A 27,654-nucleotide genomic window follows, 5' to 3' on the forward strand; every position below is an offset into this window, starting at 1 on the left:
GTGTGTCCATGAAAGTGGGCTGCAGGGGCTCTGTGGTGAGCTCCACCACAAGGCTCCTCAATGTGAAGGAAAAAAACACTACAATACAATTAGGGCCAGGAATTACAAGTGAAGTGTCAGCGTTATATACATATGGGAAGAATAAATAACTGAGTATGGTTTTACATACAGTGTATATTTAGTGTGTGTGGGTTACATGTTATTGCACATTATTTCACATTGTTTTCAAGTGTTCACAGTAATGACCATGTGGTGAGTAGTGAGTGTTGGACAGTTAGAATAATGTAATTATACAGATACAATGCTGATAAATATTAATATTAATATGTCTGCTGAATTCCTTATTAAATAAGCTTGATGCACTTCTTAGACTCTAGTTATTTTCTATATATTCTATATTCTTAACAAGTTTCTGACTTTCCACAGCTTGTCTGAACAAAAAAGCTTCAGCATAAGCTAATTGCCGGTAGGGAACTGTAGCCTAATGATGTCCTTGGGTCCTTGTTTAAAGAAATTGCTTGTCAAAAAAAAAAAGACCCTTAAGGTCCAGCCACTGTTGATTTTCCAGACTCCTTCTACCGGAATCAAGCATGATGGCTCTGTGGCCAATCAGAATCAGTGATTACCTGGCCTATATGTGGATGATCCAGCCTATGGATGATTTGCATCATCAGCTGTTCAGCAGTGGACATGTATTTGGTCTTCAAATGCAGCCATGGAGAGATGTGGAACCTGCTGAAGGAATTGAGGAATGTCCCATGTTTTTCTGTCATCTCGATGTGATGGACAACTTTCTTTCACAAAGCAAGGTTGAGAGGTTGAGGTGATTAGTTGCCATTTGACGTTTTGACAACCAAATTGTTTTTAATAACCTGAATCAGGCAAGACTTTTTCAAGAATTAAAACACCTCATTATTGCAGCCAATTTACAGCCTACTTATTTGCCTTTATTAAACTCACATAATGAAGAGTACAACAAATGTTAGATATGTTAAATATGAGTCTATTATATACAGTGGAGCAAGTATTTGGGAGGCACCGATTGTTCAAGTTAAAAAAAATGAGAGGTTTATAATTTTCATCATACACTTCAACTGTGAAAAAAAAACCTTATTTGCATGATGGTCCACTGTATGTGTGCTATTGCCACATTTTACATATATATATTCATCATGTATTACAATGTAAGTAGTATTGCGCAAACATGTGGCTTAAATTATATCTCAAACAGAATTGGCTTTGATTCGCTTAAAGTGGTCCCATCAGTACATTTGTATTATATCTGATTTTAGTGTACAGGTTCTCCACTCATAGAGTGTCCTGAGATAATACTGTGGACGCAAAAACTGACTCAACAATCCAGGCAGCCAACGCGTTGAGCAAACAGCAGAGCATTCATGTTTGAGACACAAAGGATGACCGTTTGCTCAAGGGGCGCACGCATAACACAGGAACAACAAAAAACTGCCAATGTGCCATGCGGCCAACAATCTGCGTACTCACAGCTCATAGATAAAAACTGAAATGAAATCTATAGTAGTCCCTCTTCAGCATTATTCATTTGTGACAGTGGACGTAATGTAGACTCTGCTGAGTGACAAACAAATGTGGAGCATTCGCAGAATAATACCAACAACAATATTACTACTAATTCAAAAGCGAAAGTCAAATGATGCAGCACAGCACACGGTGACACAACGAAATGTGTCCTCTGCTTTTAAACCATCACCCTTGTTGAGCAGTGGGCAGCCATGACAGGTGCCCGGGGAGCAGTGTGTGGGGACGGTGCCTTGCTCAGTGGTGTCTTGTTGGTTCAGGATTTGAACTTTACGGGTCCGTTTTCTTACCTGCTAGGTCACCGTTGCTACTACTGCTACTGTAAACTAATAACAAGAAAAAGAAGAATGAATATAATAAAATGTATATGAAGCAAATTAACTAGACAGTAACCATACAATATTTACAGACAACTCATAATTAAAATTCAGATTATATGCACAACCATTTATTTAAAATAGGTTCAAACAACATTGTGCATACTTAATGGGACATATATGGGCTTAGTTTAAGACAGAAATAGAAATGTAAATGTGGATAGTGTTGCAATAATTCCCTGTCATTATTTCTGCGTCTATGTTTACCAGTGAGCAAAAGGGCAAAGAAAGTGACTCTGGACCCCTCTCACCCAGCAAAGTCCCTGTTTAGTCTGCTGCCGTCATCTGGTCAACGCTACAGGGCACTTAACACCAAACCGACCAGACACAGGCAGTCCATGCCATCAACACTAAAATGAATGATTTATCTAACACACACATATACTTATTTACATTTCATATTTGCACATATCACCATACCTGTACAAACACATCATATCTGGTCATCCTTGAATGTCTTTTTTGAAATTTTTTTCAATATTTTGCACGTTATTTTTGTATATCCGCATGTAACTCGTTTTATTACACGTGTCTTGTCTTGTCACTATCATCCTGTCACTAAAACAAATTCCTCGTACAGTCCAGGCCAAAAGTTTGGACACGGCTTCTCATTCAATGTGTTTTCATTATTTTCATGCCCATTTACGTTGGTAGATTCTCACTGAAGGCATCAAAACTATAAATGAACACATGTGGAGTTATGTACTTAACAAAAAAAGGTGAAATAACTGAAAACATGTTTTATATTCAAGTTTCTTTGCTGCTTTGCACACTCTTGGCATTCTCTCGATGAGCTTCAAGAGGTCGTCACCTGAAATGCTTTTCCAACAGTCTTGAAGGAGTTCCCAGAGGTGTTTAGCACTTGTTGGCCCCTTTGCCTTCGCTCTGTGGTCCAGCTCACCCCAAACCATCTGGATTGGGTTCAGGTCCGGTGACTGTGGAGGCCAGGTCTCCACTTTTTGTTAAGTACATAACTCCACATGTGTTCATGCATAGTTTTGATGCCTTCAGTGAGAATGTAATGGTCATAAAAATTAAGAAAACACGTTGAATGAGAAAGTGTCCAAACTTTTGGCCTGTACTGTATGTGTAAACATACCTGGCAATAAAGTTGATTCATATTCTGATTCTGACGTCGTGTACGTAAACCGGAAAGACCGCAGCGCCTCCGCCACCAGATGGCGCCGCGGCGCCATGTTTACATCCGTCCCGTTTCCGCTCCTCCCGCGCTGCATTGTGGGACGGAGGACAGAGGGACGAGCCCACGGAACGGAACGGCCGGTGAGCCGAGCTGTCCCCGAAGATGCTGCCCAGGCAGAAACGCGGTGCGCGGCCCGAGTGGTAGGGGCCGAGACCGTCACACGCGAGAATGGCGGGGATTATAAAGAAGCAAATCCTCAAGCATCTGTCCAGGTGAGGAGGGGTTCGTGTCGACGCAGAACGAGCGCGATAAACGTGGCATTTCGGTGGCAGCCTCGTTAAACAGCCTCCGGTCTGTGTATGTGTATATATATATATGTAATATATAATATATATATTTATCTTTGCTTCTGCCTGGTTTGAAACCGACGTGAATCTGATTTGTGTGTTGCGGACAGACAGATCTTGTATGTCTGTGTCTGTGTGTGTGTCTGTGTGTGTGTCTGTGTGTGTGTCTGTGTGTGTGTCTGTGTGTGTGTCTGTGTGTGTGTCTGTGTGTGTGTGTTGTTGAGATTACGGTCACGACGTGGATGCTCTCATGTTCCGGCTCGCTGTCCTGCTTTTTTCCCCCGTCACCACCTTTAAACCGAGCCCGGGATCGTCCCCTGCACTCGTGTCGCGTCCTTTGTGGAACCCTGTCACGGCACGAACTTTGATGTTTGGCCCGGGTTTGTATATGTAAGAAGTGTGGTTGCTTGTGTAGTATTTATTTACTGCGTGGTGTGCAGAGACCTGCTCCTCTTGCCTGGAACCTGAGCCGGACGGCCATGAAAGATGAAATAATTGTCCTGCTGTGACCGTGGTGTCCTGCTGGCCGCCTACTTTCAAGTCAACCAAATATTGTCTTAGCAAAAATGTGTTCGTACAACCGGAGGGGCGGATGGATCGCAAGAGAGGGATGACACCCTCCCTCCGGGGCAGTGGTGGCCCCCGAACCGCCAAGGTGCCACCGTCCCCACACTGCGCCTGTCACGCCTGCCCCCTGCTCATCAAGTGTGATGGTTATAAGCAGAGGACACGTCTCGTTGTGTCACCGTGCGCTGTGCTGCTGTGTTTCGGCATGACGGTCACTTCACTTTCCAACCGAGGCATGGACAGAAATGTCTGCAATGATGGCCTCTTCAAATCTGTCGGTGAGTTGTGTCGTCCACGGCGGGTCATGTCCCCACCGCTGTGGCCGATCTGGGACAAATTGCATCGCCGTCAGCTCGTTCCCCGAGCAAAAAGTGAGACTGCATCCAGGAGCCGGTGGCGAGGTCAGAGAGCGCGTCCCACGCGCCAGCGGCGCCCTGCAGAGGGGACGCCGCGCAGGAAATGGCCTGCATCCACCAGGCTGCCTCTGGTGCGGGGGACGGGGGGAGCGTGCAGAGGGGACGCCGCGCAGGAAATGGCGGTTCTCCGGTGGCCTGCATCTGGTGCGGGGGACGTGGGGGAAGGGAGTCTCCGCTGACTCACCGGGGGTGAGGGTCGTCCTTGACCCTTGACCCACACCCCCTCGCCGCCTAGCTAGATTTGGCTGGGGGGCGACGTAGCGTGTTTATTGGAGGTGAGGTGGCCGTCGTTGTGAAGCGCTGCAGCACAGCACACCGCGTACTGCATTCATGGGTTTGGCTGTTTTTTTGGGCAACTCACCGCTTGCCTGTTGGTGCGAGCTCGGTTGGGTTCCGCTGGACTCCTTGTGCCGTATTCCCGCCGAGAAGCCCATACCCAGCTCATGGAATCAGGTGTCAACAATTTGATCGTGATATACTTTCCTATATCGAACGATAACTTTTTTTTTTATTTTTTATCACAGTTTTTTTTATCGGATATGAAGACAATAATTGACCTTTTTAAATGTACGCAACCATGACTGTCGCTACCCTCCTCGGCTCCACTTGCAGCCATTCCACTCTTTGCTAGCTTTATGCAGTGAACCACGTCACATGGCACTACATGCGTTGATTCCCTAATCCCAAAGCTGATCACTGAGATCAAGATGAATTTTATCACGATCATTGATCGCCAAGGGTTGCAGGTTCAAATCGCAAATCGTCAAGGTGAAAGTGAAAGTCAAGTGGTTGTAGCCTAGTGGGTAACACACTCGTCTATGAGCCAGAAGACCCAGGTTTAAATCCCACTTACTACCATTGTGTCCCTGAGCAAGACACTTAACCATGAGTGTATCCAGGGGGGGACTGTCCCTGTAACTACTGATTATAAGTCGCTCTGGATAAGGGCGTCTGGTAAATGCTGTAAATGTAAATGAAGTGATTGTCATTGTGCACACAACGAAACGTGTCCTCTGCTTTTAACCATCACCCTTGGTGAGCAGTGGGCAGCCATGACAGGGGCCCAAGGAGCAGTGTGTGGGGACGGTGCTTTGCTCAATGGCACCTTGGCAGAACGGAATTTGACCCAACAACCTTTTGATTACTGGACCGCTTCCTTAAACGCTAGGCAACCACTGCCCCGGTGCCACTGAGGTCCCCTTGATCAAGGCACCCCACACACTGCTCCACAGGCGCCTGTCATGACTGCCAGCTGCTCGCTGAGGGTAAATTGTGTTGTTCATCACAATGAAAAATGACGACACTTTTACTTCATTTTTTTTCCCCAGTAGTCTTGCATTACAAGTATTCCCACGTGACTGCGTGTGACATGTGAGACCGATTTATGACTCACAAGAGGCCAAGCAGAGACCTACCTGTCCGTGTGACCATCAGCAGTCCTCTGTAGCGTATCTATGAAGGCCTTGTGCTCCTCACTGGGACGCCTCACACGTTCACCTCACAGCGACAATTTGTCTTAATTCCTCAAGGCCAGTCTACATTCGCTTATGTGCTTTCCGCCCCACGATCAGCTGACTGTTCTCAGAGTGAAATGCCAGCTGGGTTCAATATGGTGCTGTGACGATACGTGCCAATCAATACTTTCTTCTGCTGTCCTAGGATCCACATGCAAACCACTTTCTTTTTGTAAATTTATCCTACATTGACGTACATATTTTCATTATTTAGTTATTTTAGCTGGATCAGTCGTACCCACATGTTCCACTGGTTAGGAAACCCTGTTTGAGCAGGCGTTGTCCCATCACGGGTTGACTGCTCACACCGGCGAAACCCGGGTGTGGTTTTGTAAATACTTTGTGTGATTTGGAGTTAATGCCGACTTAATAAAAGCAGGACATTTATTAAAGCACTTTTCATTTAATCTCATCTGACTCACTAAGTATTCCTTTCTAAGTTGCCTACGCTGGCTTTCGCGATGGCTGGTGCGATGCGGTGGTGTCGTAAACCCTCTCATATGTGGCTGAAGCTACAACACTTATGGGGGGGGGGGGGGGGGGGGGGTGTTCATTACTTTCACATCAAGGGTTTACAGTCATGAACGGATATTAACAGACATAAACCATGAAAGGACTATTTGATATTTATCTGTATTATGGGCTGAAGGAACTAACGATCCGAAAAGAGCCAGAACACAAACTTTTTGCAATGATTGACAGCTCTCACGCAGCCTTCTTTCTCCTTCTGGATGATTTGAACCACCTCCTGTTCATTCCAGGACCCATGCCCCCCTCTTCTAACGTTTCCTTCAGTTTTCTGAACGGAAAAGTTGGACTTTTGTCACGGGTCATCAGCAGATGCCACCAAGGTGTTGTATTCCATTATGGCTGTCACCAAACCAAACATGCAAGACAGTGATTGAACATCTCCGCTGTGCTCACCAAAATGATATTTGTAGACATTAAATGATCAAAACTCTGTATAATCCTGCATGCTGTTTAGACCAGACCTGTAAATCTTATCGGGTTCGTACTCAATTTCTGTCATTTTTTTCAGGCCCAGCTCGGTCAGCTTCTATCTTTTCCATATGATTCGCTTCTTGTCAATTATTTTGGTGATTCAGTGCTCTGGAGGGCAACCAATTGAGTTGCACATGTGACCTAATTTCTTAAAATCAAAATTCTGTAAACTTCCTCCCTATTGTGGCAGCGGATGTCAATTAACATGACTGTACCAACACGCTTCGTGACATTTTTTTAAATGTCATTTTTCATGGTCAAAGATTTCTTCCACACTTCAGCATCCGTTTCAACGCCTCAGCTTCCATTTTTTGCACGAATCAATACGCATCACCTGACCGCGCATTTACCATCAAGCCTGGGTAAAATGCTAGGAAGTAAATGCTGAAAAAGCACAATGCATCTGAAAAGTGACAGTGAAGTGATTGTCATTGTGTTACGCTGCAGCACAGCGCATGGTGACACAACGAAATGTGTCCTCTGCTTTTAACCATCACCCTTGGTGAGCAGTGGGCAGCCATGACAGGCGCCCAGGGAGCAGTGTGTGGGGACGGTGCTTCGCTGAGAGACCCCACTGCACCCACCTATGCCTCTATACAACCCATTAGACACCGCGATAAGTGTACTGGCCCAGTGTCCCCTTTCAGCACCAGGCAGCAGCAAACAGACCATCAGAACGAGATGATATTCAAGTTCAAGCCCTTAAAACACTTTCACTTTTAATTTAGATTTTTCTTTTTATTTCATTTCCCTTGTTTTAATGCACTGGACACTGGCGGGGGGCTTCAGGGGAGAAAAAATGTTGGGAACCACTCAGCAATCAGCCAGTTCTTTTTTTTTTAAAAAGTGCTGACAAAAGGGGTCTCTCTGTGGTCTGTTTGTTCCTGTTTTATAAACGTCTTGCTGCTGCACATTGACTTGCACGCAACATGCATGCTATTTTTAGAGCATGCTCTATTCCATTGTCCGTCTCCAGGTCTGCGGGGTCTGCAATTGGCTTAAGTGGTGCATCGGAGAAAGAGGTCCAGTGGGATGGAGATATGCACCCTGATCAGCCTCAAGGCAACCGGCCATCTAGGACCGAATCACCACGCTCCTTTTAAACACATCCACCAAACATCCTGGCATTCTGTGCGACTTCTGCCCTGGAAGCCTGTGTTCCACTTTTATTCCCTGAGATGCGTAAATTAGTCTCTGGGGACTCCGGTCAGTTTCTGGACTCAAAGCACGAAACCTTTTGCACAATATTTTATCATTTTATCATTTATTTCACAACATGAACAGCGACGCCTGGTTGATGAGTGGGTGTAAATGTGTATTTTAGGCATTATAGCGCTTCGCTGCTATTTGAGTTTTTGAGATGAGTCAAATATCCTTTTGCACAGAGCTCATTCACTGGCAAATCGGTTTGATGTCTTCTTGTTCTTCGTTTCTTCGTTTCTGCACCAGATATATAATTAGGTAAAAATTTTTTTGGTGATTTTATGACAACAAATGAGTTATAAAAGACATCATATATTAAAGTATATATTCTTGTATATTATAAATTGTAATGTTTTACAATAATTTTTTGCATGGGAAAGTGTTTGCAGTTCAAGTTTTGGAAGGGAGTTGAAGGGTTTGACTGACAGTAAATAAGTTTATGCTAATAAAGGAGAAAATGCACTTCAAACATTTTCCAAAATTTGCAAACGTACTGGGAAACAAACCTATACTCCTATACCTATACAAACCTAAACCTATACTAATGAACATTATAGGAACATTATAATGAACACTTGATTTAGATTTTTTGGTGTGTGGATTGCACATTTTTTTGCAGCTCAAGGACGTGAAACAAGGCAAAGCCTTGAGCTACGCAGCCCCATAACGCTAATTAATCAGGATCAGCTCTGCAGACTCGAATATCCCAGAATTTTCTCCCAGGCTTGCCTAATCCAATTCCAATCCCTCTCTTTGCTCTGTGTAGGTTCACCAAGAACCTGTCCCCGGACAAGATCAACCTGAGCACGCTGAAGGGGGAGGGCCAGCTCTCCAACCTGGAGCTTGATGAGGAGGTGCTTCAGAACATGCTGGACCTGCCCACCTGGCTGGCTGTGACTCGGGTCTACTGCAACAAAGCAGCCATCAGGGTGAGACCTGAGACCCTGTTCACTGGCAATTTAAACTGCCAAAGACTGATCTCTGAGCCTGGAATAGTGGTTCCGGTGTGGCGCGGGGACTTCATTTAATGTGGAAAAGCGAACCTGTGTCGTGTTTATATTGTGTTCACGGTCATCAGGTTTTCGTTTTGGGAGAACAATGAATGGATCTGTCCAAAGCTGATTCATCTTGGTGATAAATTTGACCCCCTAATAGAACATGATCACTGTGGTTTTAATTAGAAGACTTGTTGAATAAATGTTGACTGCTTCCCACATTTGCCTCTTTACTACACCTACCTCTGTCATTGCTTTAGTCTTAAGAATGAATTGCATTTAATTGTAATTCTTAATCTATTGACAGCCCTTAAAACACCTGCTGGATGAAGCGTTGATGCTGTTGAAGCACAACGTTCAGATCTGAGCGTCACGCCCGTCCTGCTTTAGATCTGTGTGACGCTCTCGCTGTAGATGGAGGACATCTGTGTAGTTGTCAGAGGAAGTGCTGCTTGCGCAATACGTTAAACGGCCTGCGCTCTGAAAACGAGACGCCTGCAGCGATGTGGTCAGAGATTAGTGTGGTCGGTTGCCATGCTCCTTTCAATCTTATCTGAGATGATGGATTATCTCTGGCCTTTCAGTGGTCTGTGTTTTTTTTTTTTTGTTATTATTATATTTAATTTTTTTTCCGCACCAGAGAAAATTGTTGACCAACAGAAATTTATGAGGAATGAGTTCTTATTTGTTTCTGTTTACTCCTGTCAGATACAATGGACAAAGCTGAAGACCAGCCCCATCTGTTTGGTAAGACTTAACCGGCCTACTGACACAGAACATCTCCATTGTCTCTGATGATTAAACGAACACAGCTGATTGTGTGTCTTGATAGCATCTATAAATAGGTTTATATGTATCGCATATCCTTACAGTTTCTGGATAAGGTGGAGGTAGAGATGAGGACTTGTGAGGAGCCACGCCCCCCCCAATGGCCCCTCCCCCATAGCCATCACTGCTGGCCAGAGGTCTGAAAATATAACAGTTTTTCTTTCTAATATATCATTTTAACTACATTTCAATTTTGGTTTTGTTTATTGAAACAGATGGCAACATTTTAGAGGGTTGTAGATCAATATCAATGTGCAGAAGTCAGTTTGAAAATAATTAATTGTTTTTCATCTAAAAGTAACTGAAATTGTTAACAAATGAGCTGTATAAAAGTGCAAAACACAAGAAATTAATGTTTTCAGAAGGTTGTATATTAATTAATCTCTTACTATAACTATAACTTACTATATACAATTACTATAATATTAAATCAGAGTTTAGAGAGCAGCAGAACGACATATATCATAAAAAAATAGGTGATTATGGAGTAAACTGTTTTGCATTGTGCTATTTTGGTGCCTATGTTTGCACATTTATTTTCAGATTGGAATATGTAGACAAGGCTTATTGAGATTCAGTGTGGTAGTCACGTAGTAAACAGTGTGTATACATTTTATAAATCGTCTCCGAAAATTATAATTCCAGGCTGCATTTGGTTGGGAAAACATATGTACTACGTGTGTTGTTGTATTTATTTCTTGCAGCGAATATGGCTTTGCTGAGAAAGTGGTGGAGGGGATGTCCGTCATTATCAACTCCATCACCATTAAGGTGCAGGCCCGCGCGTTCCGCGCCTCCTTCGAGCTATGGCAGCTCCAAGGAAACAGCCTCAACCCAAAATGGCAACGCAGTGACCTTCGATACACACGCATCACGGACCCCAAGAGAGGAGAGGTAACGTCAGGGACTTTCTGCTTTCAGGCCTGTGTGCTCTGCTGAAGGGAACCACAAGGCTCACATTTCTGCTTTGTTCCTGTTTGGGTTTGGTTTCGCCATCGTGTCAGTTGTCTTCTGCCCAGGTGTCTAGATCCTTGCGTACCCTTCTATCCCTCTGATGAATCAAACTTTTCTTAGTCATGCGAAATGAATTAATCACTGGATTTGGCTGGCAGAAATAACCCCCATAAAAACTTTTGTTTTACTATAGAAAATGAGTGAATATGTGATATCCTATAATCATCTAAAGTGTATAGATACCAGTGAAATCATACATCTTGAACAAGCAAGCATTAATTTCTTGTGACCATAATATCAGGGTTATATTTTACTTAATAGTTTTGGAAATCATGTGCACAATTTTGTGGTAGAAGTTAGTGTACAGCGTATAGCTATATAGCGAGCAGATGTAATGCATTGTGTTGTAATGTATTGGCTATAACTATTAATGTGTCCACAGACGTTAGTTATGCAAAAGGAGGTTTACAAAATTTCTGGTGACAATTTTAAAATGTTCTCACCACTCTCAGGTCCTGACCTTTAAGGAGATTAACTGGCAGAGTCTGCGGATTGAGGCAGATGCCATGGAAGGTCAGGAGCAGGACTTGGGCAGCACCCCTCTGCGGCTCATCACAAACCAGGGGCGAATTCGCATCGCACTGAAGAGGAGGGTAATCTACATCATTTTTTTCATTCAATCAAAACTAAAAGATAATTGAAAACAAATAAGAGTGGATTCATGAAACTATTGAAAAAATGGACATTAATAAATAAATAAAATTACAAAATAAGATACAAAATTTGCATACCCACAGGTTGATTCAAAGGCTGCAAGCATAAATACTAAATGCCACTCCATATTTCCTAGAACCTGAGTGACCTAGATGGTGTCAGTGACAACCAGAAACCAGTGAAATGACCTTAAAAGTTGGGTAGAGCAGAGAAGAGAACATTGCAGGGAGAGAAACGGTTGCACTTCAGCAGCATTTCTGAGGAAGGATTCAAAGTTCAGATCAGGTTCCAGGTGCACACCCAGATTTTCACTAAGCGGCTTTAGCGGTTTGTTCATCTTGGAAAGTTCAGAGTAGATAAAGCATAGCAATTACGTATCCAATTAATTATTTATCAGAGGCACTTTTGTCTTGTTTTTTCCCCTTTAGGTTAAGGACTGTAATGTTCTGGCCTCCAAGCTGCTCTTTATCCTGGATGACCTGCTGTGGGTTCTGACCGACTCGCAGCTCAAGGCTGTCATTCACTATGCCAAGTCTCTGAGTGAAGCCATGGAGAAATCGGCCCAGCAGCGCAAGAGCATGGAAGCAGAGTCACTACAGGTAACAGTTCTGTTACCTTGAGAAAATATAATGTCAATATATGATATGACACATAATTGATCAGACATTATAATGGGATGGATTGAAACTACGCAGCCACAATGTTCTAAATTGTTTGGGTCACACCCATTGTGCTATATAATACACTCATGCAAAAAGATGGAATGGTTGATAGGATAAATTAAAGATATTGTGTGCATAGTTTCAAGCAAAAGTATTATTTTATAACATTTTCTAAAAAATAGAACAAACCATATAATATTTATAATATAATAGCAATAACCATATTTGAAATTGTCTGAAATTGACCAATTATTTCAGACTTATTATTTGTTTTAGATGGCTCCTCCTTCTCCTGGGTTTTCCTCCCTATGTGCGGATCCAACACCTCCCCCCAGCGGAACCCCCAGCACACTAAGCCAATACTTTGAACTCCACGATGTAAAGGAGTCTTCTTACCACACCTTCATATCACGTCTAGACCTCCACATCTGCAATGACAGCTCTTCCATCGACCAAGGTCACAAACAACACATGTTCTATTATCACCTTACACAAACCAGCACAGAATAAAGAAAAAAAAAAAAAGCATTTGAGTGCAGATTAATGGTCTCCTATTAGGATTTTTTTTTATTTTACATCGGTGTTATTGGTCCCCTAATAATGTATCTGAAGTCGCTTTTTGAAATTCAGCCTTGGCACTGAAAAACATCCACTTTTAGGCAGTCCCACAATGAGATTTCCTCAGGACGTGCTGTTTTGGTGTCTAGCTTTAAATGCAAATTAGGAGGAGAAAGGTGGGACGAGGAGGAGAGCATCCTATAAAAGTGAGCAGGCATTCGCAGAAATTACGTCAACACCATTTACCAACCACAATGTTGGCGCAAACTGCATTTTTCTAGAAGAAAAATGAATTAACCCAGTGTTTCTTCAGAGTCTCACGTGATGGAACTAAAAGAAATATATTTGTGCTCGTCTGAGCAGAATGGCCAAAGCACGCTTCACACCTATCACCATTTCTAGCCACTGCAGGACCATAGACTGGCTCGGGGAACTCATAGTAATGCTAAATCTCACAAGGTGAAAGGGGACCTGTAAGGTTTCACAGACAAATCCTGGCAATACTCTCATAGTCATTGTATTAAATTTAGGGCAGTACGTTAACAGGGTGGGTGCAAATAAGACATAGAACATTAGCACAGGGGACAAAATCCTGACTTATAAGTCCACTTGCCTTTTCATGCCTTTCATTTACTCTGGAATTTCTTGGCAACCTCACTGATGACCTTTTCTGGTTTAGGATCTTTGTTTTCAGTTGTTGTTTCGTGAGATATTCTTGTCTTTTTTTGGCTTATCTAATTGGATATAATTTTGTTCATTTTGTCCATATTTGTGAAAATGGTCTGACAGCATACAGATGAAATCGCCTGAGGACAGTTGTTATAAAGTAGGTGTGATGAATAACTAGTCTCTGTTTGTTTGTTTAAAGATGAATGGAAGTATGTGGGCAGGCCCGGCCCTAACAAATTTGGAGCCCTAGGCACCAGAACGCAGCCAGAACACCTCTTTTTAGGTCATTCTGGGTGACACTTGACGGCATAAAAAGTGGTGATGAACACGTGTTTAGAACTTTGCTTTTTAGGGTGACCTTATTGGAAAGTTACGTATCGTTATTATTATTATTACTACTACTACTTACTTAATAGGCTTTGCTAAGCAAGTAAATTCATTCAACTAATTTTAAGAAACACTATTTTTTTTCTTCCTTCAATTGTGATGCCCCCTGGATAGATGGCATAGACATCCTAGACATTTACCTTTTATTGCCTATGCCACGGGGCATCAATGGTTACATGGATATGGATGTACTTTTTTTTTTTTTTTCCCTGCTCATGTTTGTCATTACGACCACAGTGAGGTGACTGTTGATTAAATATGTCCACAGAATGTCTGTGTGTGCACAATTACATGTGCCTGTTCATGAAAAATTCATAAGGGGACACATTTTTTTTTTTAAATATGGCAGTGTGTAGACAACATGGAAAAAAGGTTGTTTATATCGACCCTCTGACCTTACAGATGAGCCTTCATCTAGGGGGTCCCAAGGGGCCATGCAGTTCACCTTTCGCAAGCTGGGCTTTGACCTCTACCCCTTTCATCGGCCAGGTAGGTGCACGTGACCCTGTTTTTTATTATCTGCATTGTGCATTATCTGCTTCAATGGAACATCATGAATGTAACATAAGCACACTCACCGAGTCACTCATATGTATGGTCAAGACTGTTTTAACGCAGCCATTTTTCCTAAACACTTGGCAGAGACTGGGAGTAGAGTAGGTAGACCGTGCCATGAACAGCCTGTGTGAGGGCAAGTCTGATATTTTCAATCCCATTGTCCCATACTAATACAAACATGTTAGTATGAAAATGATGAGATATGCCTGACAGCGGGATGAAGGGGTCAGTGATCTGGTTGCTTTTCCGCCAGGTGATGGCTGTCGGCACTGGGAACGACACTGTAGTGCCATGGACACCCGGGCCCAATGGGCTGCCAAGCTGCTGCAGGAGTTTCAGAAACGCATGGAGGCAACAGGCATACCAGCACCCCCCTCTGAACCCCCTCCAGCTGCCAGGGACTCCCCTGCCAAGAGGGCACAAGGTACGAAACACATTTTCTCTGAAGGGGAGAGTGAAAACGGGACTAGTTCAATATCAAGTAGGAATAGCTGAGTGTTATGCACTGTCCTCACACACGTATAAATACAAACATGTGTGATAAGTGTCTGTCTCTGAATGCATCCATCATTGTTTTCGGCCCCATTACTGACCTGTTTTTGTGAAATGTGCTGCAGTGTGTGAGTGAGTCTCATTATTGCACGTCTTTGTTTCTTTTTTTTAAGCCGACGGAGACCCTGTGTCCAGAACGGTTCCTGATCAGCCTCGCAGAGGCTCAACTGCACCGCCTGTGGGAGCGAGTCTGAAGAGGTTGCGTTCCAGCTGCATGGTGGTCCGAGTGGACGACCTGGACATTCATCAGGTGGGAGACCTGATTTGTATCTTATATTAATGGTGTGAATCTCTATAGGAAATTGTCTATAATTAATAATGACTAATCACAGGTTTGACATGGTAACATTTGCTTATATTTTTTAGCTTGTGAAACATGTGTTGTCATGAATGGTTATGTAAGCTGAATGGAAGTTTTTTTTTGTATATAATGTTTTTGATTTCTGAGCAGTAGCGTCTCTGACACCATAAACACTATTATTCCGTAGCCTGATTGCAAAAATGGACCAAACAATCAAGTGGCCAACACAAAATATGTTTTAAGATGCCATTAAACAGTCCAGAATGTCTCAGACATTTATATTGAAAAGGAAAGTAATTGTGATACACAGCAAACACAGCACATGGTGCACACAGCAAAAAGTGTTTCCCTTGCATTTAACCCTTCACCCTTAGTGAGCAGTGGCCAGGCCGGGGAGCAGTGTGTGGGGGCGGTACTTTGCTCAGTGGCACATTGGCGGTTCTAGATTCCTTACCGCTTCCTTAGCCGCTAGGCCACCACTGCACCCAAATATTGCCTAACTATTCATACATGCTATGATTATGGCCAGAAGTGTTAATATATATGAGATTATTATTAATTAAAATCTCAATTAAGTGCAAGTTTTGGCTTTGTGTTAACTTTGACAACATTACTTTATATGTGTGTGTGTGGGTGTGTATACCACCCACTTGTCCCAAAATATATCTCAGTTCTAAGTATATGTGTTTATTATGTAATTAATTTTTCAGTCGACCCAATAAACACCAGTAGCAAACTAATATTTGTTCATATGTTAAGAGCCTAATGCACACCTGCTTTGGAGATCCCCAACAGTTCAACTTTGAACAAACTTGAAACTTAAAAAATAACATTAATCTCTATAGATGATATTTCAACTGGCCCCAGTGACTTTAAAGACAAACAGCCATGCGAGTGAGGCTTGTGGTTAGTGGTAGAGAAAGATTTACCTCATTCTTTCACATGATTGTGTGAGTAATACAAAAAGAATGAAGGAGGAACTAAAACCACAGTGGGTCACATCTGTAGGGAATTTCACACCTGAAGCAGTGAAGCCACATGCTTCACATAAAAATAATGATTATTTAGAAGTGTTTTATTTACGGATGTCCCCTGAAACTGTCCCTTTATTCTCAGGTGTCTTCTGGGGGACGCCACAGCAAGAAGAAGACTCAGTCCCTTCTGTCCTGCAACCGCAAGACCCTCAATCTGGCCGACAACGTGCCAGCTGTACACATTCAGTTCACAGAGTACTACTTCCCTGATAATCCCGGCCTGCCCAGTATGTGGATAATATTTATTCTTCCTCTTTTCATGTAGCCGATTGAATCTAATTTCCACCATGGTTGCGCAATGCAGTGCAGCAAGATCAAAACTGCATATTCTGCACACGCATATTATCAGGTTGTGAAGGGTCCTATAGTACCATGGGCTGGGACCATAACAAAAAAAAAAGAAAACTGTGAAATGAACACAATCTAATTTAACAATAGTGCAATATTTGTTGATGAATTTTTAAAGATTTTTTTAATTATGGAGGAGACCTGCAATTGAAGAAAACAGCTGTGAAATCCTACAATGCAGACGTGTGAAAGCTATCGGTTGACTTGCTAATGGAAACTTCTTTGGCCTTTTGAATCTAAAAATAGTGCCATAACAGAAAACTGGTTTAATTATTTATAATAAATACTGTGCAGGGCAGAGCTCTTTGTTGGTGTGTCTGTTGTCGTGGAAATGCAGTCTGAATGCTATCTGTTGCACATTCTGATCACTGTCTGTCCTTGTTTTTCCTGTCCTGCACTGGGGACAGTACCCTACTCCAACCTGTATGCCCAGATGAATGGGGTGCAGCTGTGCCTGGACCCCACCAGCCTGCTCTGGCTCAACCTGTTTGTCCGAGGTCTTCTGCACACTCTGGAACAGGTCAAAGCCTTTTATGACCTGCAGGACAGCAGCAAGAGTGAGGAGCATGTGGACCTCCGTATGGATGGAACTCAGCTGAAGGTAGCTCCTGGGAATGCAAACGGCCTCCATCTCTTAATGAACCAGTATTTGCATGTCCTTGTGGTCTTTTGAAGACTTATAGTATCAGTGTGCAGTGTGCAGACTTATGTGCAGTGCAGATACTGTCAATTATTTACGTTTTTTTTTTTTGCAAATAACCAAAGATCATAAAAAGATATGAGTCTAGCTAGAATTAAATTATATGTTCTTATAACTTGATAATGATATCTTCATTAACTGTAACACACACATCCTTCAAATTAGAAAAAAGACAAGAAAATGATTACATGTACTTTTTACATCCAGGGCATTTTCAAAAACAGGTTCAAGTTACTTTGATTCTCTTAAAGAAAAAATTAAGAGTTCCAATAGATCTAAAACAATAAATCCCTCACAGGCTCTTGGGGACCTTTTAAACCCAAATGGATTTTGAAAATGTCAATATGAGCATCACCTAATTAACTGATTAATTAATTTGTCTAGGCATATTTGTCTCATAATTAACATGAAAGAAAATGTTTTTGACACAGTGTTTTGTGTTTGTGTAAATTTTTTTAAATGTGTTTAAAAAAAAAAAAAAAAAAAAACTGCTTGCATGATTACTGGGGTGTCAGAGACTCAACTGACCCCATTATGTTTAATGGACGTTTAAATAATAGATAAGCATTAAAAAATCTAAAATAATAAATGTAGTTTATTTTAGTAACTAAACATAGACCAAATATTGTAACGATGAAAAAATTATAATGACCTAATCAAATATAATTTTTTGGAAAAGAATAAAACAAATAAAAAGAATCCAGTTCCCCCATTGGGGGGGGAATTATTCAATGGTCTTTGCAACCCCAATAACAATAAAAAGAGGCAGCATGTACACTGGGTACTGAAAGTATTCGGAACCCCTTAGATTTTTTTACTCTTTGTTATATTGTGGCCATTTGCTAAAATTATTTAAGTTCAATTTTTCCTCATTAATGTACACACAGCACCCCATGTTGACACAAAACTGTTATAGATTTGATAACAAAGAAAAACTGAAATATTCAGACCCTTTGCTGTGACCCTCAAACCCAATGTAGCATCTCTGGTGAGAACTAAAAATGGCTGCCCACCAATGTTTACCATCCAACCTGCCAGAACTGGAGAGGATCTGCAAGGACGAATGGCAGAGGACACCCCCCCCCCCAAAAAAAAACAAACAAACAAAAAAAAACAATAATAATAATGAATAAATAAATAAATAACTTCTTGCATCTTTCCCAAAAAGACAAAAGGGTGCTTCTACTAAATACTGAGCCAATGGTCTGAATACTTGGGACCATGTGATATTCTGGAATCTTTCTGTGTTAATAAATCTGCAAAAATGATTTAATGATTTTATCAAATGGCTGCAATATATCAAAGAGTGAAAAGAATTAAGGGGGTCTAAATACTTTCTGTAAACTGTATATACAATAAAAAGAGGTTGTGAGGGTTAAAGTAAACTATAATAAAAATAAGCAAAAAAAAGTTTGATAAATAGAAATAATCAAACATTGTACTGGTTCAAGTACAAGAACATGCAAAAAGGGAAGTAACAAGATTGTACTACTGCTGTGGTCTAGCACAGCATGTCCCAGGATTCAGTGGTTATGGATAGCGAATGAGAAATTGAACGGTCACTTTTTCCGCTCTGTAACAGAGCAACTTTTTGTTTTAATAATTTTTTAGTTTAAATGGAAATTTTAACATGAAACTATGTGTTTCTCTCTCTCTTTCTCTCATTTCTCCTGGTCTTCTGTAGCTCGTTATTCCTCTAGAATCCTCTATACTGGACCACCCCGACCGTCCTCAATCTCTAAGTGTGACTGTCCCCCAACTGGTCCTCAGCAACACGCGCCACTGCCCTCACGGATCCCACGCTGACCTCAGCAGCACCTACGCCAGCTTCTCATCTCATTCATTCTTCCAGGTTTCATCCACCAACCCCTTTCCCCGTGACCGGTGTACATTCCGACCTCTGTCTCCTGTCTTCCTTGCGCTCTCCCAAGAAACCAAGTTAGTGCCTCTGCTGGACAAGAGGCCTCCCCGGTCCCAGGACGTGTGGTCCCTCAGCTTCTCACACATGGCTCTGAGCTTTGAAGGGGCCCGCCGAGGCCCTAAGGGAAAACCTCTTCCATTTGTTGAGCCCTTTGCCATGTCTGTGTGGATGTGTCGTCCTGCTGCCTTTAAGAACAGCCTGACCTTGTCCCCAGGTGAGGCGTGTCACTCTACCCATACCAGCATCAGTGACCACCTCGCTCAGTCCCCTCCTCTGGAGAACGGGCTCCAGACCAGCACAGGAAATGAATCCCAGAGCACAGGGGCGGGTGCTGAGGCCTCTGTTCACGTCCTGCTGCAGAGCGTCACTCCAGTGAAAGTCTGGCTGAACCACTTTCAGTACGTGGCTCTGTTGAGGATGAAGGACACCCTGGCCCGGCTTGGGGCCGACCTGGGCCGCGATGCACGAAATGGACGGGCTGACGGGCAGACAGCTGAGCCGCCCACGATTAGTGTGGCCCTCCTCATAGACACTGTGGAGCTGGGGCTGCTGCTGCCACCAGCACCCAGAGACCCTGAAGAAGACATTCGCTCCCCTCCAGAGACTGAGAGCCCCAGCATGACGGACTCGGACCTCTCCCCTGTCCACCGGGACTCTGCAACCACACTGGGAGTGCTGGAGGACAGCGGGATTGGTGGGAATGGTGCCGTCCCTCTGCAGGGTCCACATGAACAGGAGGAGTTGGAGGAGGTTGAGGGTGTTGTGGAGGAAGCCTGTGAAGCGGTGGAGGAGGGACCAGATGGACAGACGGAGCAGAATCAAAGTGGCCCTGCCCCTATGCCGCCCTCATCTCCACCTCTCTCCCCCGGCAAACAGTCTACAATGTCCAGAAATGTCTCCACCTTCAGTTTGGAGGGCGAGCTGTCAAACGCTCTCAACACCACCAAGGACGTCACCAAAGACGCGCTCAACGCCTCACTGGACCTGACCAAGGGGGCGCTGTCAATCACCAAGGATGCCTTCAGCATGTTTAGTCGAGGCTCTGCCATGAGCAAGATTCTGTTCAGCCCCTCAGCCAAGTATGTACCTCTGAGACCCAGACACATCAATAAAAATGTATATATTATTTTGAACCAAGATAGAGCATGTATAGTATATTTTTAATCCACAGTGTCTTTTAATCTGGTTTTATTAGGTCTGTTTTAACCATGGCAAAAAATTAAATGTACGTTTAAATCAAATCAAACAATCTGTTATCGATAGTCATTATCAAAAGTTGAAGCATTCAAGTTCACCAGTTCACCCACAAATGTCTCTGGTGTATGAGTGCAGTGTAAATTATAAAATGTGGGAGGGGTTGGCACGGTGTCCTCTCTGAGCAGAAATAACTTTTTTAGAATACCTACTGGGGAAAAAGAAAGGTTTGAAGATGCTATACATCAACTAACACTATATCGAGCATCAGAGTAGGAGTCTAATAAATTAGACAGCAAGTATAATTTTTTTTTAATTGTGTTCCTTTGCAGAGAACCGCCTCCCCGATCTGAAGAATCAAGTCCTTCAATAGGAGGAAGCTTGCGCATGCAGACCGTGAAGCAGTCACCGTCCCAGCATTCATTTGACAGTGCCATCCTGGATGGCAGCCTCCCCGACGACGGGTTGTCTGTTGACAGTGACACCAGCGAAAACTTTGTCATTCTTATGGACTCTGGTATTATGATTATATATATTACACTGAAAGAAAGAGTTCAATCCTTAATCCTGCTTAACAGTGTTCAGTTCCTGTAAGGCTTGATTGAACTTTGTTAAAAGGGCAAATATCATTATTTATCTCGTCTTGCTGTGTGTTTGTGTTTTGCAGAGTCGGGGGTGGACTCAATGCGGCCTGACAGTACATCCACTCAGGTCCTCGGGGTAGGAGGCCCTGGCATGGGGACAGATGGGGGATCTTCAGCTGACCTTAGCAGCTCTCTTTCCCAAAGCATCGAGGATATGAGTCAGGATACGGTGAGACGTTTACAGGAAAACTGCAGCTCTTGGCTAAAAAAGAACATTGTTGTTCCACAGACCATAGTTAACGATGCTGAAATATTGATGCACTTCTGAGTTCATTGTAAATTGAGAACAGAGGCAATCACAGTCTGACTACTTCATCTCAAAAGACCTGTCTGTCTAGAAGATTCTCATCTATCCTTATCAGAATAAAGAAAACTTTATTAATCCCAAAGGAAATTGTTTATGCTACAACTGCACAAAGGGAAAGACATAAAATGTACAATATTTCTTTATGTTTTTTGTTTAAGGATTTATAATATAATGAACCCATTTAATAGGTAAGAGTAAAAGCATCCTGGAGTGCAGAGTTTTAACTGTTTTTGCAGCCCCAGTAGTTTGCATAGAAAAACTTTCATTATAGATTATTTGGTGGTTAAATCTGACTACAACACAGAGAGAAACAAAATGTTGTGGCATAACATTATAAAATAATTATGATTATGTATGTCCTAGGCATCTGTGCTTCTGCTTTGCCTGCCTGGGGTGGGCTGTGTGATGGAAGGCAAAGGTCAGGATGCTGTGGTGGCACTGATGGCCCAGGACTTGATCCCGCGACAGATGGGAAACCAGAAAATCTCTGACCTGAGCGGACTGAACCATGGTGAACCTTAGAATCTGTTAATTCACACTTAAATAATTTGAATTGGTTTGAATGAATTATTTTACAGTTGTTTGGATTTAGTTGCATTGCTTATATTGCTTTGAGGTGCATGATAAAAATAAGTCTTATTAGTAGTATTATTTAGTATTACTGCTTATCAGTCTCAGCAACTTGCCAATAATAAATGTCCAAAATGTCATAATTTTTTCACTCTCATTCAGACTTGTCATCCCAGAACCGTCCCACGTCACCCTCGCAGCAGGAGGCCACTGGCCGCTGTACACCAGTGTTCTCAATGCGTGTGGAGGTTGGTCCGTCCGCTGCTCGACACTCCCCCCTCGCTGAAACTGCGGGATTCCTGGACATGCGCGTGATTGGCTGTCGCACCGAGCTCATGGCCTCCACCATTGGAAGCCTGGGGCCATTTTTGGAGGATGAGCTCATCGGCGATGTCCAACCGATGAGGATCAGCCTCGATGGGATTGCAGTCATGCTGAAGGTGAGGACCTGATTTGTCTAGAATTGCAACAAAATTCTCTGATGATCCAGATGTAGCATGCTTTGCTAACTCTACATGTGAGACAAAAATGGAACTGATACACATTTCACACCTCTAGTGAAGGGTTTTTGAATTAACATGGCATTTTGCATTCTACTCTTCTGGACAAAATTTGGATCGAGAAAAAAATAATAATAGCAGATGGATTTAACAAAACACACAGTCAAGTTTAATTTGATTTTCAAGTAACTGATTTTCTTTTATTTTCTTTCTACTTTTATTCCGTGTGGATGTGAAATCTGTGTTAAATTCATAATGGTTTTAAAAAGGTTTCACCTTATTGAAACCTACAGAAAAGTGCTATGTTGGAGTTTCTCTGGATAAGAGCGTCTGTAAAATGTGAATGTCAATTGAAGGTGTGGTCTGATCAATCTGAGGAAATGATTAACAGCCCGGTTGTTTAAGAGTAATTTGTATCGCAGCTTTATAAGCCGTCATTTATTCAGACAGACTTAAGAACATGGTTTCCCCTGCGCACAAAAACTGTGATGGACTCCAGTTCTGGAAACCTGCAGTCTCCTGTGCTTCTGCTTAAAAACACAAGAATCATCTCATCTTGTGTGGCTTGAATGGGCAGAATATGCTGACAGACTCACATGGTTCACATGGTCATGATTGGACAGGGGGTCTTCTCACCTGAAAAGGAAAGTCTGAGAATTTGAGTGATTCGACAACGTATACCTTCTTCTCCCCAGGATGATGGACCACGTGTTTACCCCACAGCCCCCCAGCCGGTGCCGGTCATGTTCACGTTTGACGGGGTGGTGCTGGAGCGCTCAGATGATGGTGTCTTCAGCCTCAGAGGTGCGTTGATTCGCCGCTGAGAAAATCAGACGATTAAATACCAATACTTAATTGTATCTATTATTTATTAGTAGTTTTAATTGTTCTGCCAGCACATTGTTTTCTGGCTGAAATTCTGCAGCATGTCTCACTATTCTGCCATCCTTTGCAGCTGATGACAGCCAGACAGGAACTGGGGAATGCTGGGAAAATGCTGACAGAGGCTGCCTCGCCATCAGAGAAGACAGCAAGGTATGATGAGCTCAGTCATTAAGTCTTTTTCTTTTCTTCTAGAAGTCGATATAGTATTATATTTTCTCACACTGCTTATGTCCAGCTGTGTAAAATGACCAGGATGCGGGGAGCTACTTTACACTCTGCGTAGGTAATGTGAACAGCTACAGATTACCGTACATGGCACTGTGGCAGGATGCTGGTCGTCGTAACAGTAGATGTGCTTACAGTAGGTCGCATCTCAGTCACCCGGTTGTCTCTGTTACATTACTTGGCAAACAGCAACAAAGATGCCACAGAACCCAACACTAATTTACTTCATCTGACTCTTAGAGGGCACTCTTAGAGTCGGGGCAGTGGTGGCCTTGAGTCCTGAACGCCACTGAGTAAAGCCCCGTCCCCACACACTGCTTCACTCCAGAATTATATGAATTTGTGTGCTGAGGATGGGAACCAGTATGTAAAAACCTTCTCCAGAACGTCCAAAAGATTCTTAGTGAGTTTAAGTTGCCATGCCATCACAAATACAAATTTTCAAATGTTCTTGGAATCTGTCTGTGCCACCAGAAAAGAAAAACAAACATTCAGTGTATTCAGTAAGTCAGGTGACTTCATTTTGCCACATAATGTTGCTGAACCCAGATCTGAACGACTGAAGCCACCGTATATATATATCAAGAGTTACGTGTGATTGGTGCATCGCTGCATTCCCTTCCTTTCCATCACTCTGGAACAGGATAAATCTGGACTCATCGCACCACATGACCTGTTTTGCATTGCTCCAGAGTCCAATCTCTGTGCTCCCTTTGTTCTATGATTATCCTCAGCAACAAGCCGCTTTCTCCTGTCCACACAGCCCACATAGCGCCAATCCTCTGCGTTACTGTTGCACAGCGTGCATGGAAATGATTTTGCTTTGGCTATTAAATAGAGCTGTGAGTTCAGCTGTCCATTTTCTGCTATTTGACTTTAAACGGACCTCTGGTGGATGCCATCAGGATTGTTTTTTTCCCACTGAGATGATTGTTCTCCTTCCAGGTTTTTAATCAGTTCTTCACACAATTGTATTACGTTTTGTCCCCTGTGAAAGACAGTGACATATTGTCCACAATTGTGACTTTGTCGTCTGACTTAATAATCAGAAAAATACTAACCACTGCAGTAGTTAGCCAATGTCTCTTGCCTGTCTGTTCATTTTATTCCAAGTTTACATTTTTGGGTAGGACAGGGAAACTGCAGTCTAATATTTGCTCAGCCTTTTCTACAGACAAAAGCTAGTTAGAATGTTAATTCCACAGGAAACTCAATTAACTGGAAAGGCCGGGTTCCTAGGAGGACTTCATTTAATCCAATTGAAATCTCAGGACCCTGCATTAAAGGCTTAACACGGTGTGCCCATACATTTTCTGTGTACGGCATCAATAAAAATATTCATTTACATTTGGAAGAATACTTATCTCTAGGTTTGTGTCAGCTTTGTTGTATGAAAGGAGGAGGGTCTAATTGATTGATCTGCGTCCTGGTCTTGGCTCTCCACTCTTGCACAGTACAGTGTGTTGTATGGCATGTCACACTGGAAGAAGGTGAAGAGAGCTTGGGGATAAATCTATCATGGCTAACTAGCTTATGAACTACTTTATGAACGAATGTGTGTGATTTCAATATTAGAGCAAAATACTATATACAGGGGTCACATGCCAGCAACATGTCTATTGCCAAAAAAAACGTAGTCTTCATGTCACCTTTGGACCCAGTCAGGGGTTCCGTTTCCATGTTTTGTAGGCATACTTGACTTGAGTGATGTTAACAGACACAACAACATGATTGAAGTCCTTGTCTTGCGGTTTGGTTTGGCACTGGTGTTGAATTTTGTGAAGGCTTTGTGAATTTTTTTTTTTTTTTTTGGCTTGAAGTGGACCTGTTATAAGCTCCTTAAATTCAGATTTGCAGCCACATTTTAGGGCTGTAAGCTCTTTGTAACATAATGATAAACACATGACTCATAGAATTAAACTTGTCCGAACTCTTGAATTCTTCAAAGTTTTGGTTTATAATGATTTAAAAGACCGAACAGTGCAAGGCACGGAAGCCCAGGTGAACATGTGAGGAGAATTGATATCAACTTCAACTGTTCTGGGTCTTGATTTATTTATTTATTTATATGAACTGCATTATTTCTGCCTGAAAATAACTTTTTAAAGTAGATCTGATTTTTTTTTTTTCTTTTGTGGTTTGAAGGAGGAGCTCCTGCAGTCTCAGCTCACAGACGCTCAGGTGGCCCTGTCGCAAGCTCTGCTGGACCGAGAGCGCCTCCTTCAGGAACTCAGAAAATATGACCCACTGTTCTCCCTCTGAACCCCCAACCAGAAGAGGGTGACATACTGAAGATCTTATACTGCAGAACATGAGTTCCACTTGGAGCTTCTGCGGAGGGAAATTAAAACAACACAGGAGCTTATTCTACTATTTGAGGAAGCCCTAATACATCTTTGAAGATCTTTCATCTGTTTTTCTGTGTGACTGTGATGATTTGTGGGGAATGTTGTGACCCCACATCCACTGTGTGACACACACATGTATACGGGATAAAGGATCAAAATTCCATGGACTGTTTCACTGCCTGAATACCCTCAGATGTTGAGCTAAATGTCTTTTAAGCTTTTATTAGAGTTTCCAGCATGCTGTTACAACCGTTAGTGTTAGAGGAACGTTAGAGGCCTCCCCGCCATGCTGCATCCGCATCTGTGTGTAGGTTGTGGCCGTAGCTCTGGTTAAAAAGCTCGGGTGTACACATCTGTTACCACTAGCTGCTATTTAGATTAGTGTAGGACCAGGAAGGTAGTCTGGAGATCACCATGTGAAAATAAGCACTTTGACTCAGAGCAGATTGCTGAGCAAGATGCTGGGTGTTACTACAGTGTTATGTCTGGCAATGTCTCAATTCAGGGGCCGGATCTTTTGGGGGTTTTGGAGGCTGCAAAAAGATTTTCTTTTTTTGTCATCCTGGTGGATAATTTAAAAGTGTTTACTTCAGCCAGAAAATTGTGGGAACACAATGAAGGAACTAGTCAGCCCACTTATGTCACTGATGGTTTTCAGATGCATTTTCCAAGAGCCCCGACGCCACACCCACAGAGTCAAGGACACTTTACTTAAGTCAGTATTGTTGCCAAATTGTGGCAAAAAATCGATACACACCTTCTGTTGTTGCAACTTTGTGTACGTTGGTCTGTCAGGACACGATGTGGCCAATTTTATTTTATCTATTTTTTATTCTTGTGGTAAACACTGAAAAGCAGTATAGTTGTCAGAGGGTACTTCATCAGTGAACCCTCTCATTTTCATTTGCCTTCGCTGTTATTGGGCCAACGCTAACAAAGAAGGGCAGGTCTTTCCTCCTGCCTAATTTTAGCCTTTTCAACTCATTTATTAGAACCTTATCAATCAAACATCTTCCACCTTATGCACATTATGTAGCAGATTTCAGCAAACACATCCTAAGGCATTTGTACTGGTGAAATATACATATAATTTGCACAGGAGACTGTCAGCGGGAAGAAGTAGGACAGAGTGCCACGAGACAAGCACTTGGTTTTTAATGCCAAATATTTTTGAACTGAAGAACCTGTTTCCGTATTTAGTTTCTGCCGTACGGTGTCTTGCACACAATTAAAAAAAAAAAAAATCATTATTTATGCCTGGGTGTTTTTTAGAAGGCCGGTTTTGCACATAATCTCCAACTGTATCAAAAATGTGAAACATCTTCCCCCGATCCTAGGTTCAAAATTGATCCAATGGGATTGGTCCCTTTTTTTTTGTTTTTTTCCTCACTATTTGAAATCTGGTATGAGATAATGAACTGTTCATTTGAAAAAATTATTCAATATTATATTGGCCCAAATATGAGATGACCCTACTCTCTAAATTCTAAGTAACAAGTATTCCAAAATTCTGAGTTTTTTTTATTAATGTGAGTAATCCAATATTTCAGAAGGTTTTGTTTCTATTCTGGCCAACAATGTACTTTTGGTGCTCAAGCTGTATGCATGCATTATGCGTTTCTCAGGCTTTCTATTGGTGTTGGTGAACCTCTGAGATGATATTGTTACAAAGAAAA

At 42.5% G+C, this 27,654-nt stretch overlaps 1 protein-coding gene across 1 annotated transcript; it reads left to right on the top strand.

Annotated features, from left to right (window-relative positions):
- The first annotated feature begins 3,180 nt into the window (after positions 1-3,180).
- On the top strand, positions 3,181-26,139 carry bltp3a (bridge-like lipid transfer protein family member 3A). The gene is given in 22 exon segments (XM_028992581.1): positions 3,181-3,347; positions 8,891-9,053; positions 9,828-9,866; positions 9,992-10,039; positions 10,041-10,084; positions 10,652-10,841; positions 11,414-11,554; positions 12,044-12,214; positions 12,554-12,734; positions 14,294-14,380; positions 14,703-14,873; positions 15,115-15,251; positions 16,419-16,563; positions 17,092-17,285; positions 19,069-20,384; positions 20,832-21,016; positions 21,167-21,312; positions 21,814-21,961; positions 22,183-22,460; positions 23,216-23,324; positions 23,476-23,555; positions 25,776-26,139. Coding segments are annotated over 22 exon segments (4,134 nt in total). The 5' UTR covers positions 3,181-3,303; the 3' UTR covers positions 25,893-26,139.
- Positions 26,140-27,654: the final 1,515 nt, after the last annotated feature.

Source organism: Denticeps clupeoides, chromosome 10, assembly GCF_900700375.1.
Source record: "Denticeps clupeoides chromosome 10, fDenClu1.1, whole genome shotgun sequence".
NCBI classification, from domain to species: Eukaryota; Metazoa; Chordata; class Actinopteri; order Clupeiformes; family Denticipitidae; genus Denticeps; species Denticeps clupeoides.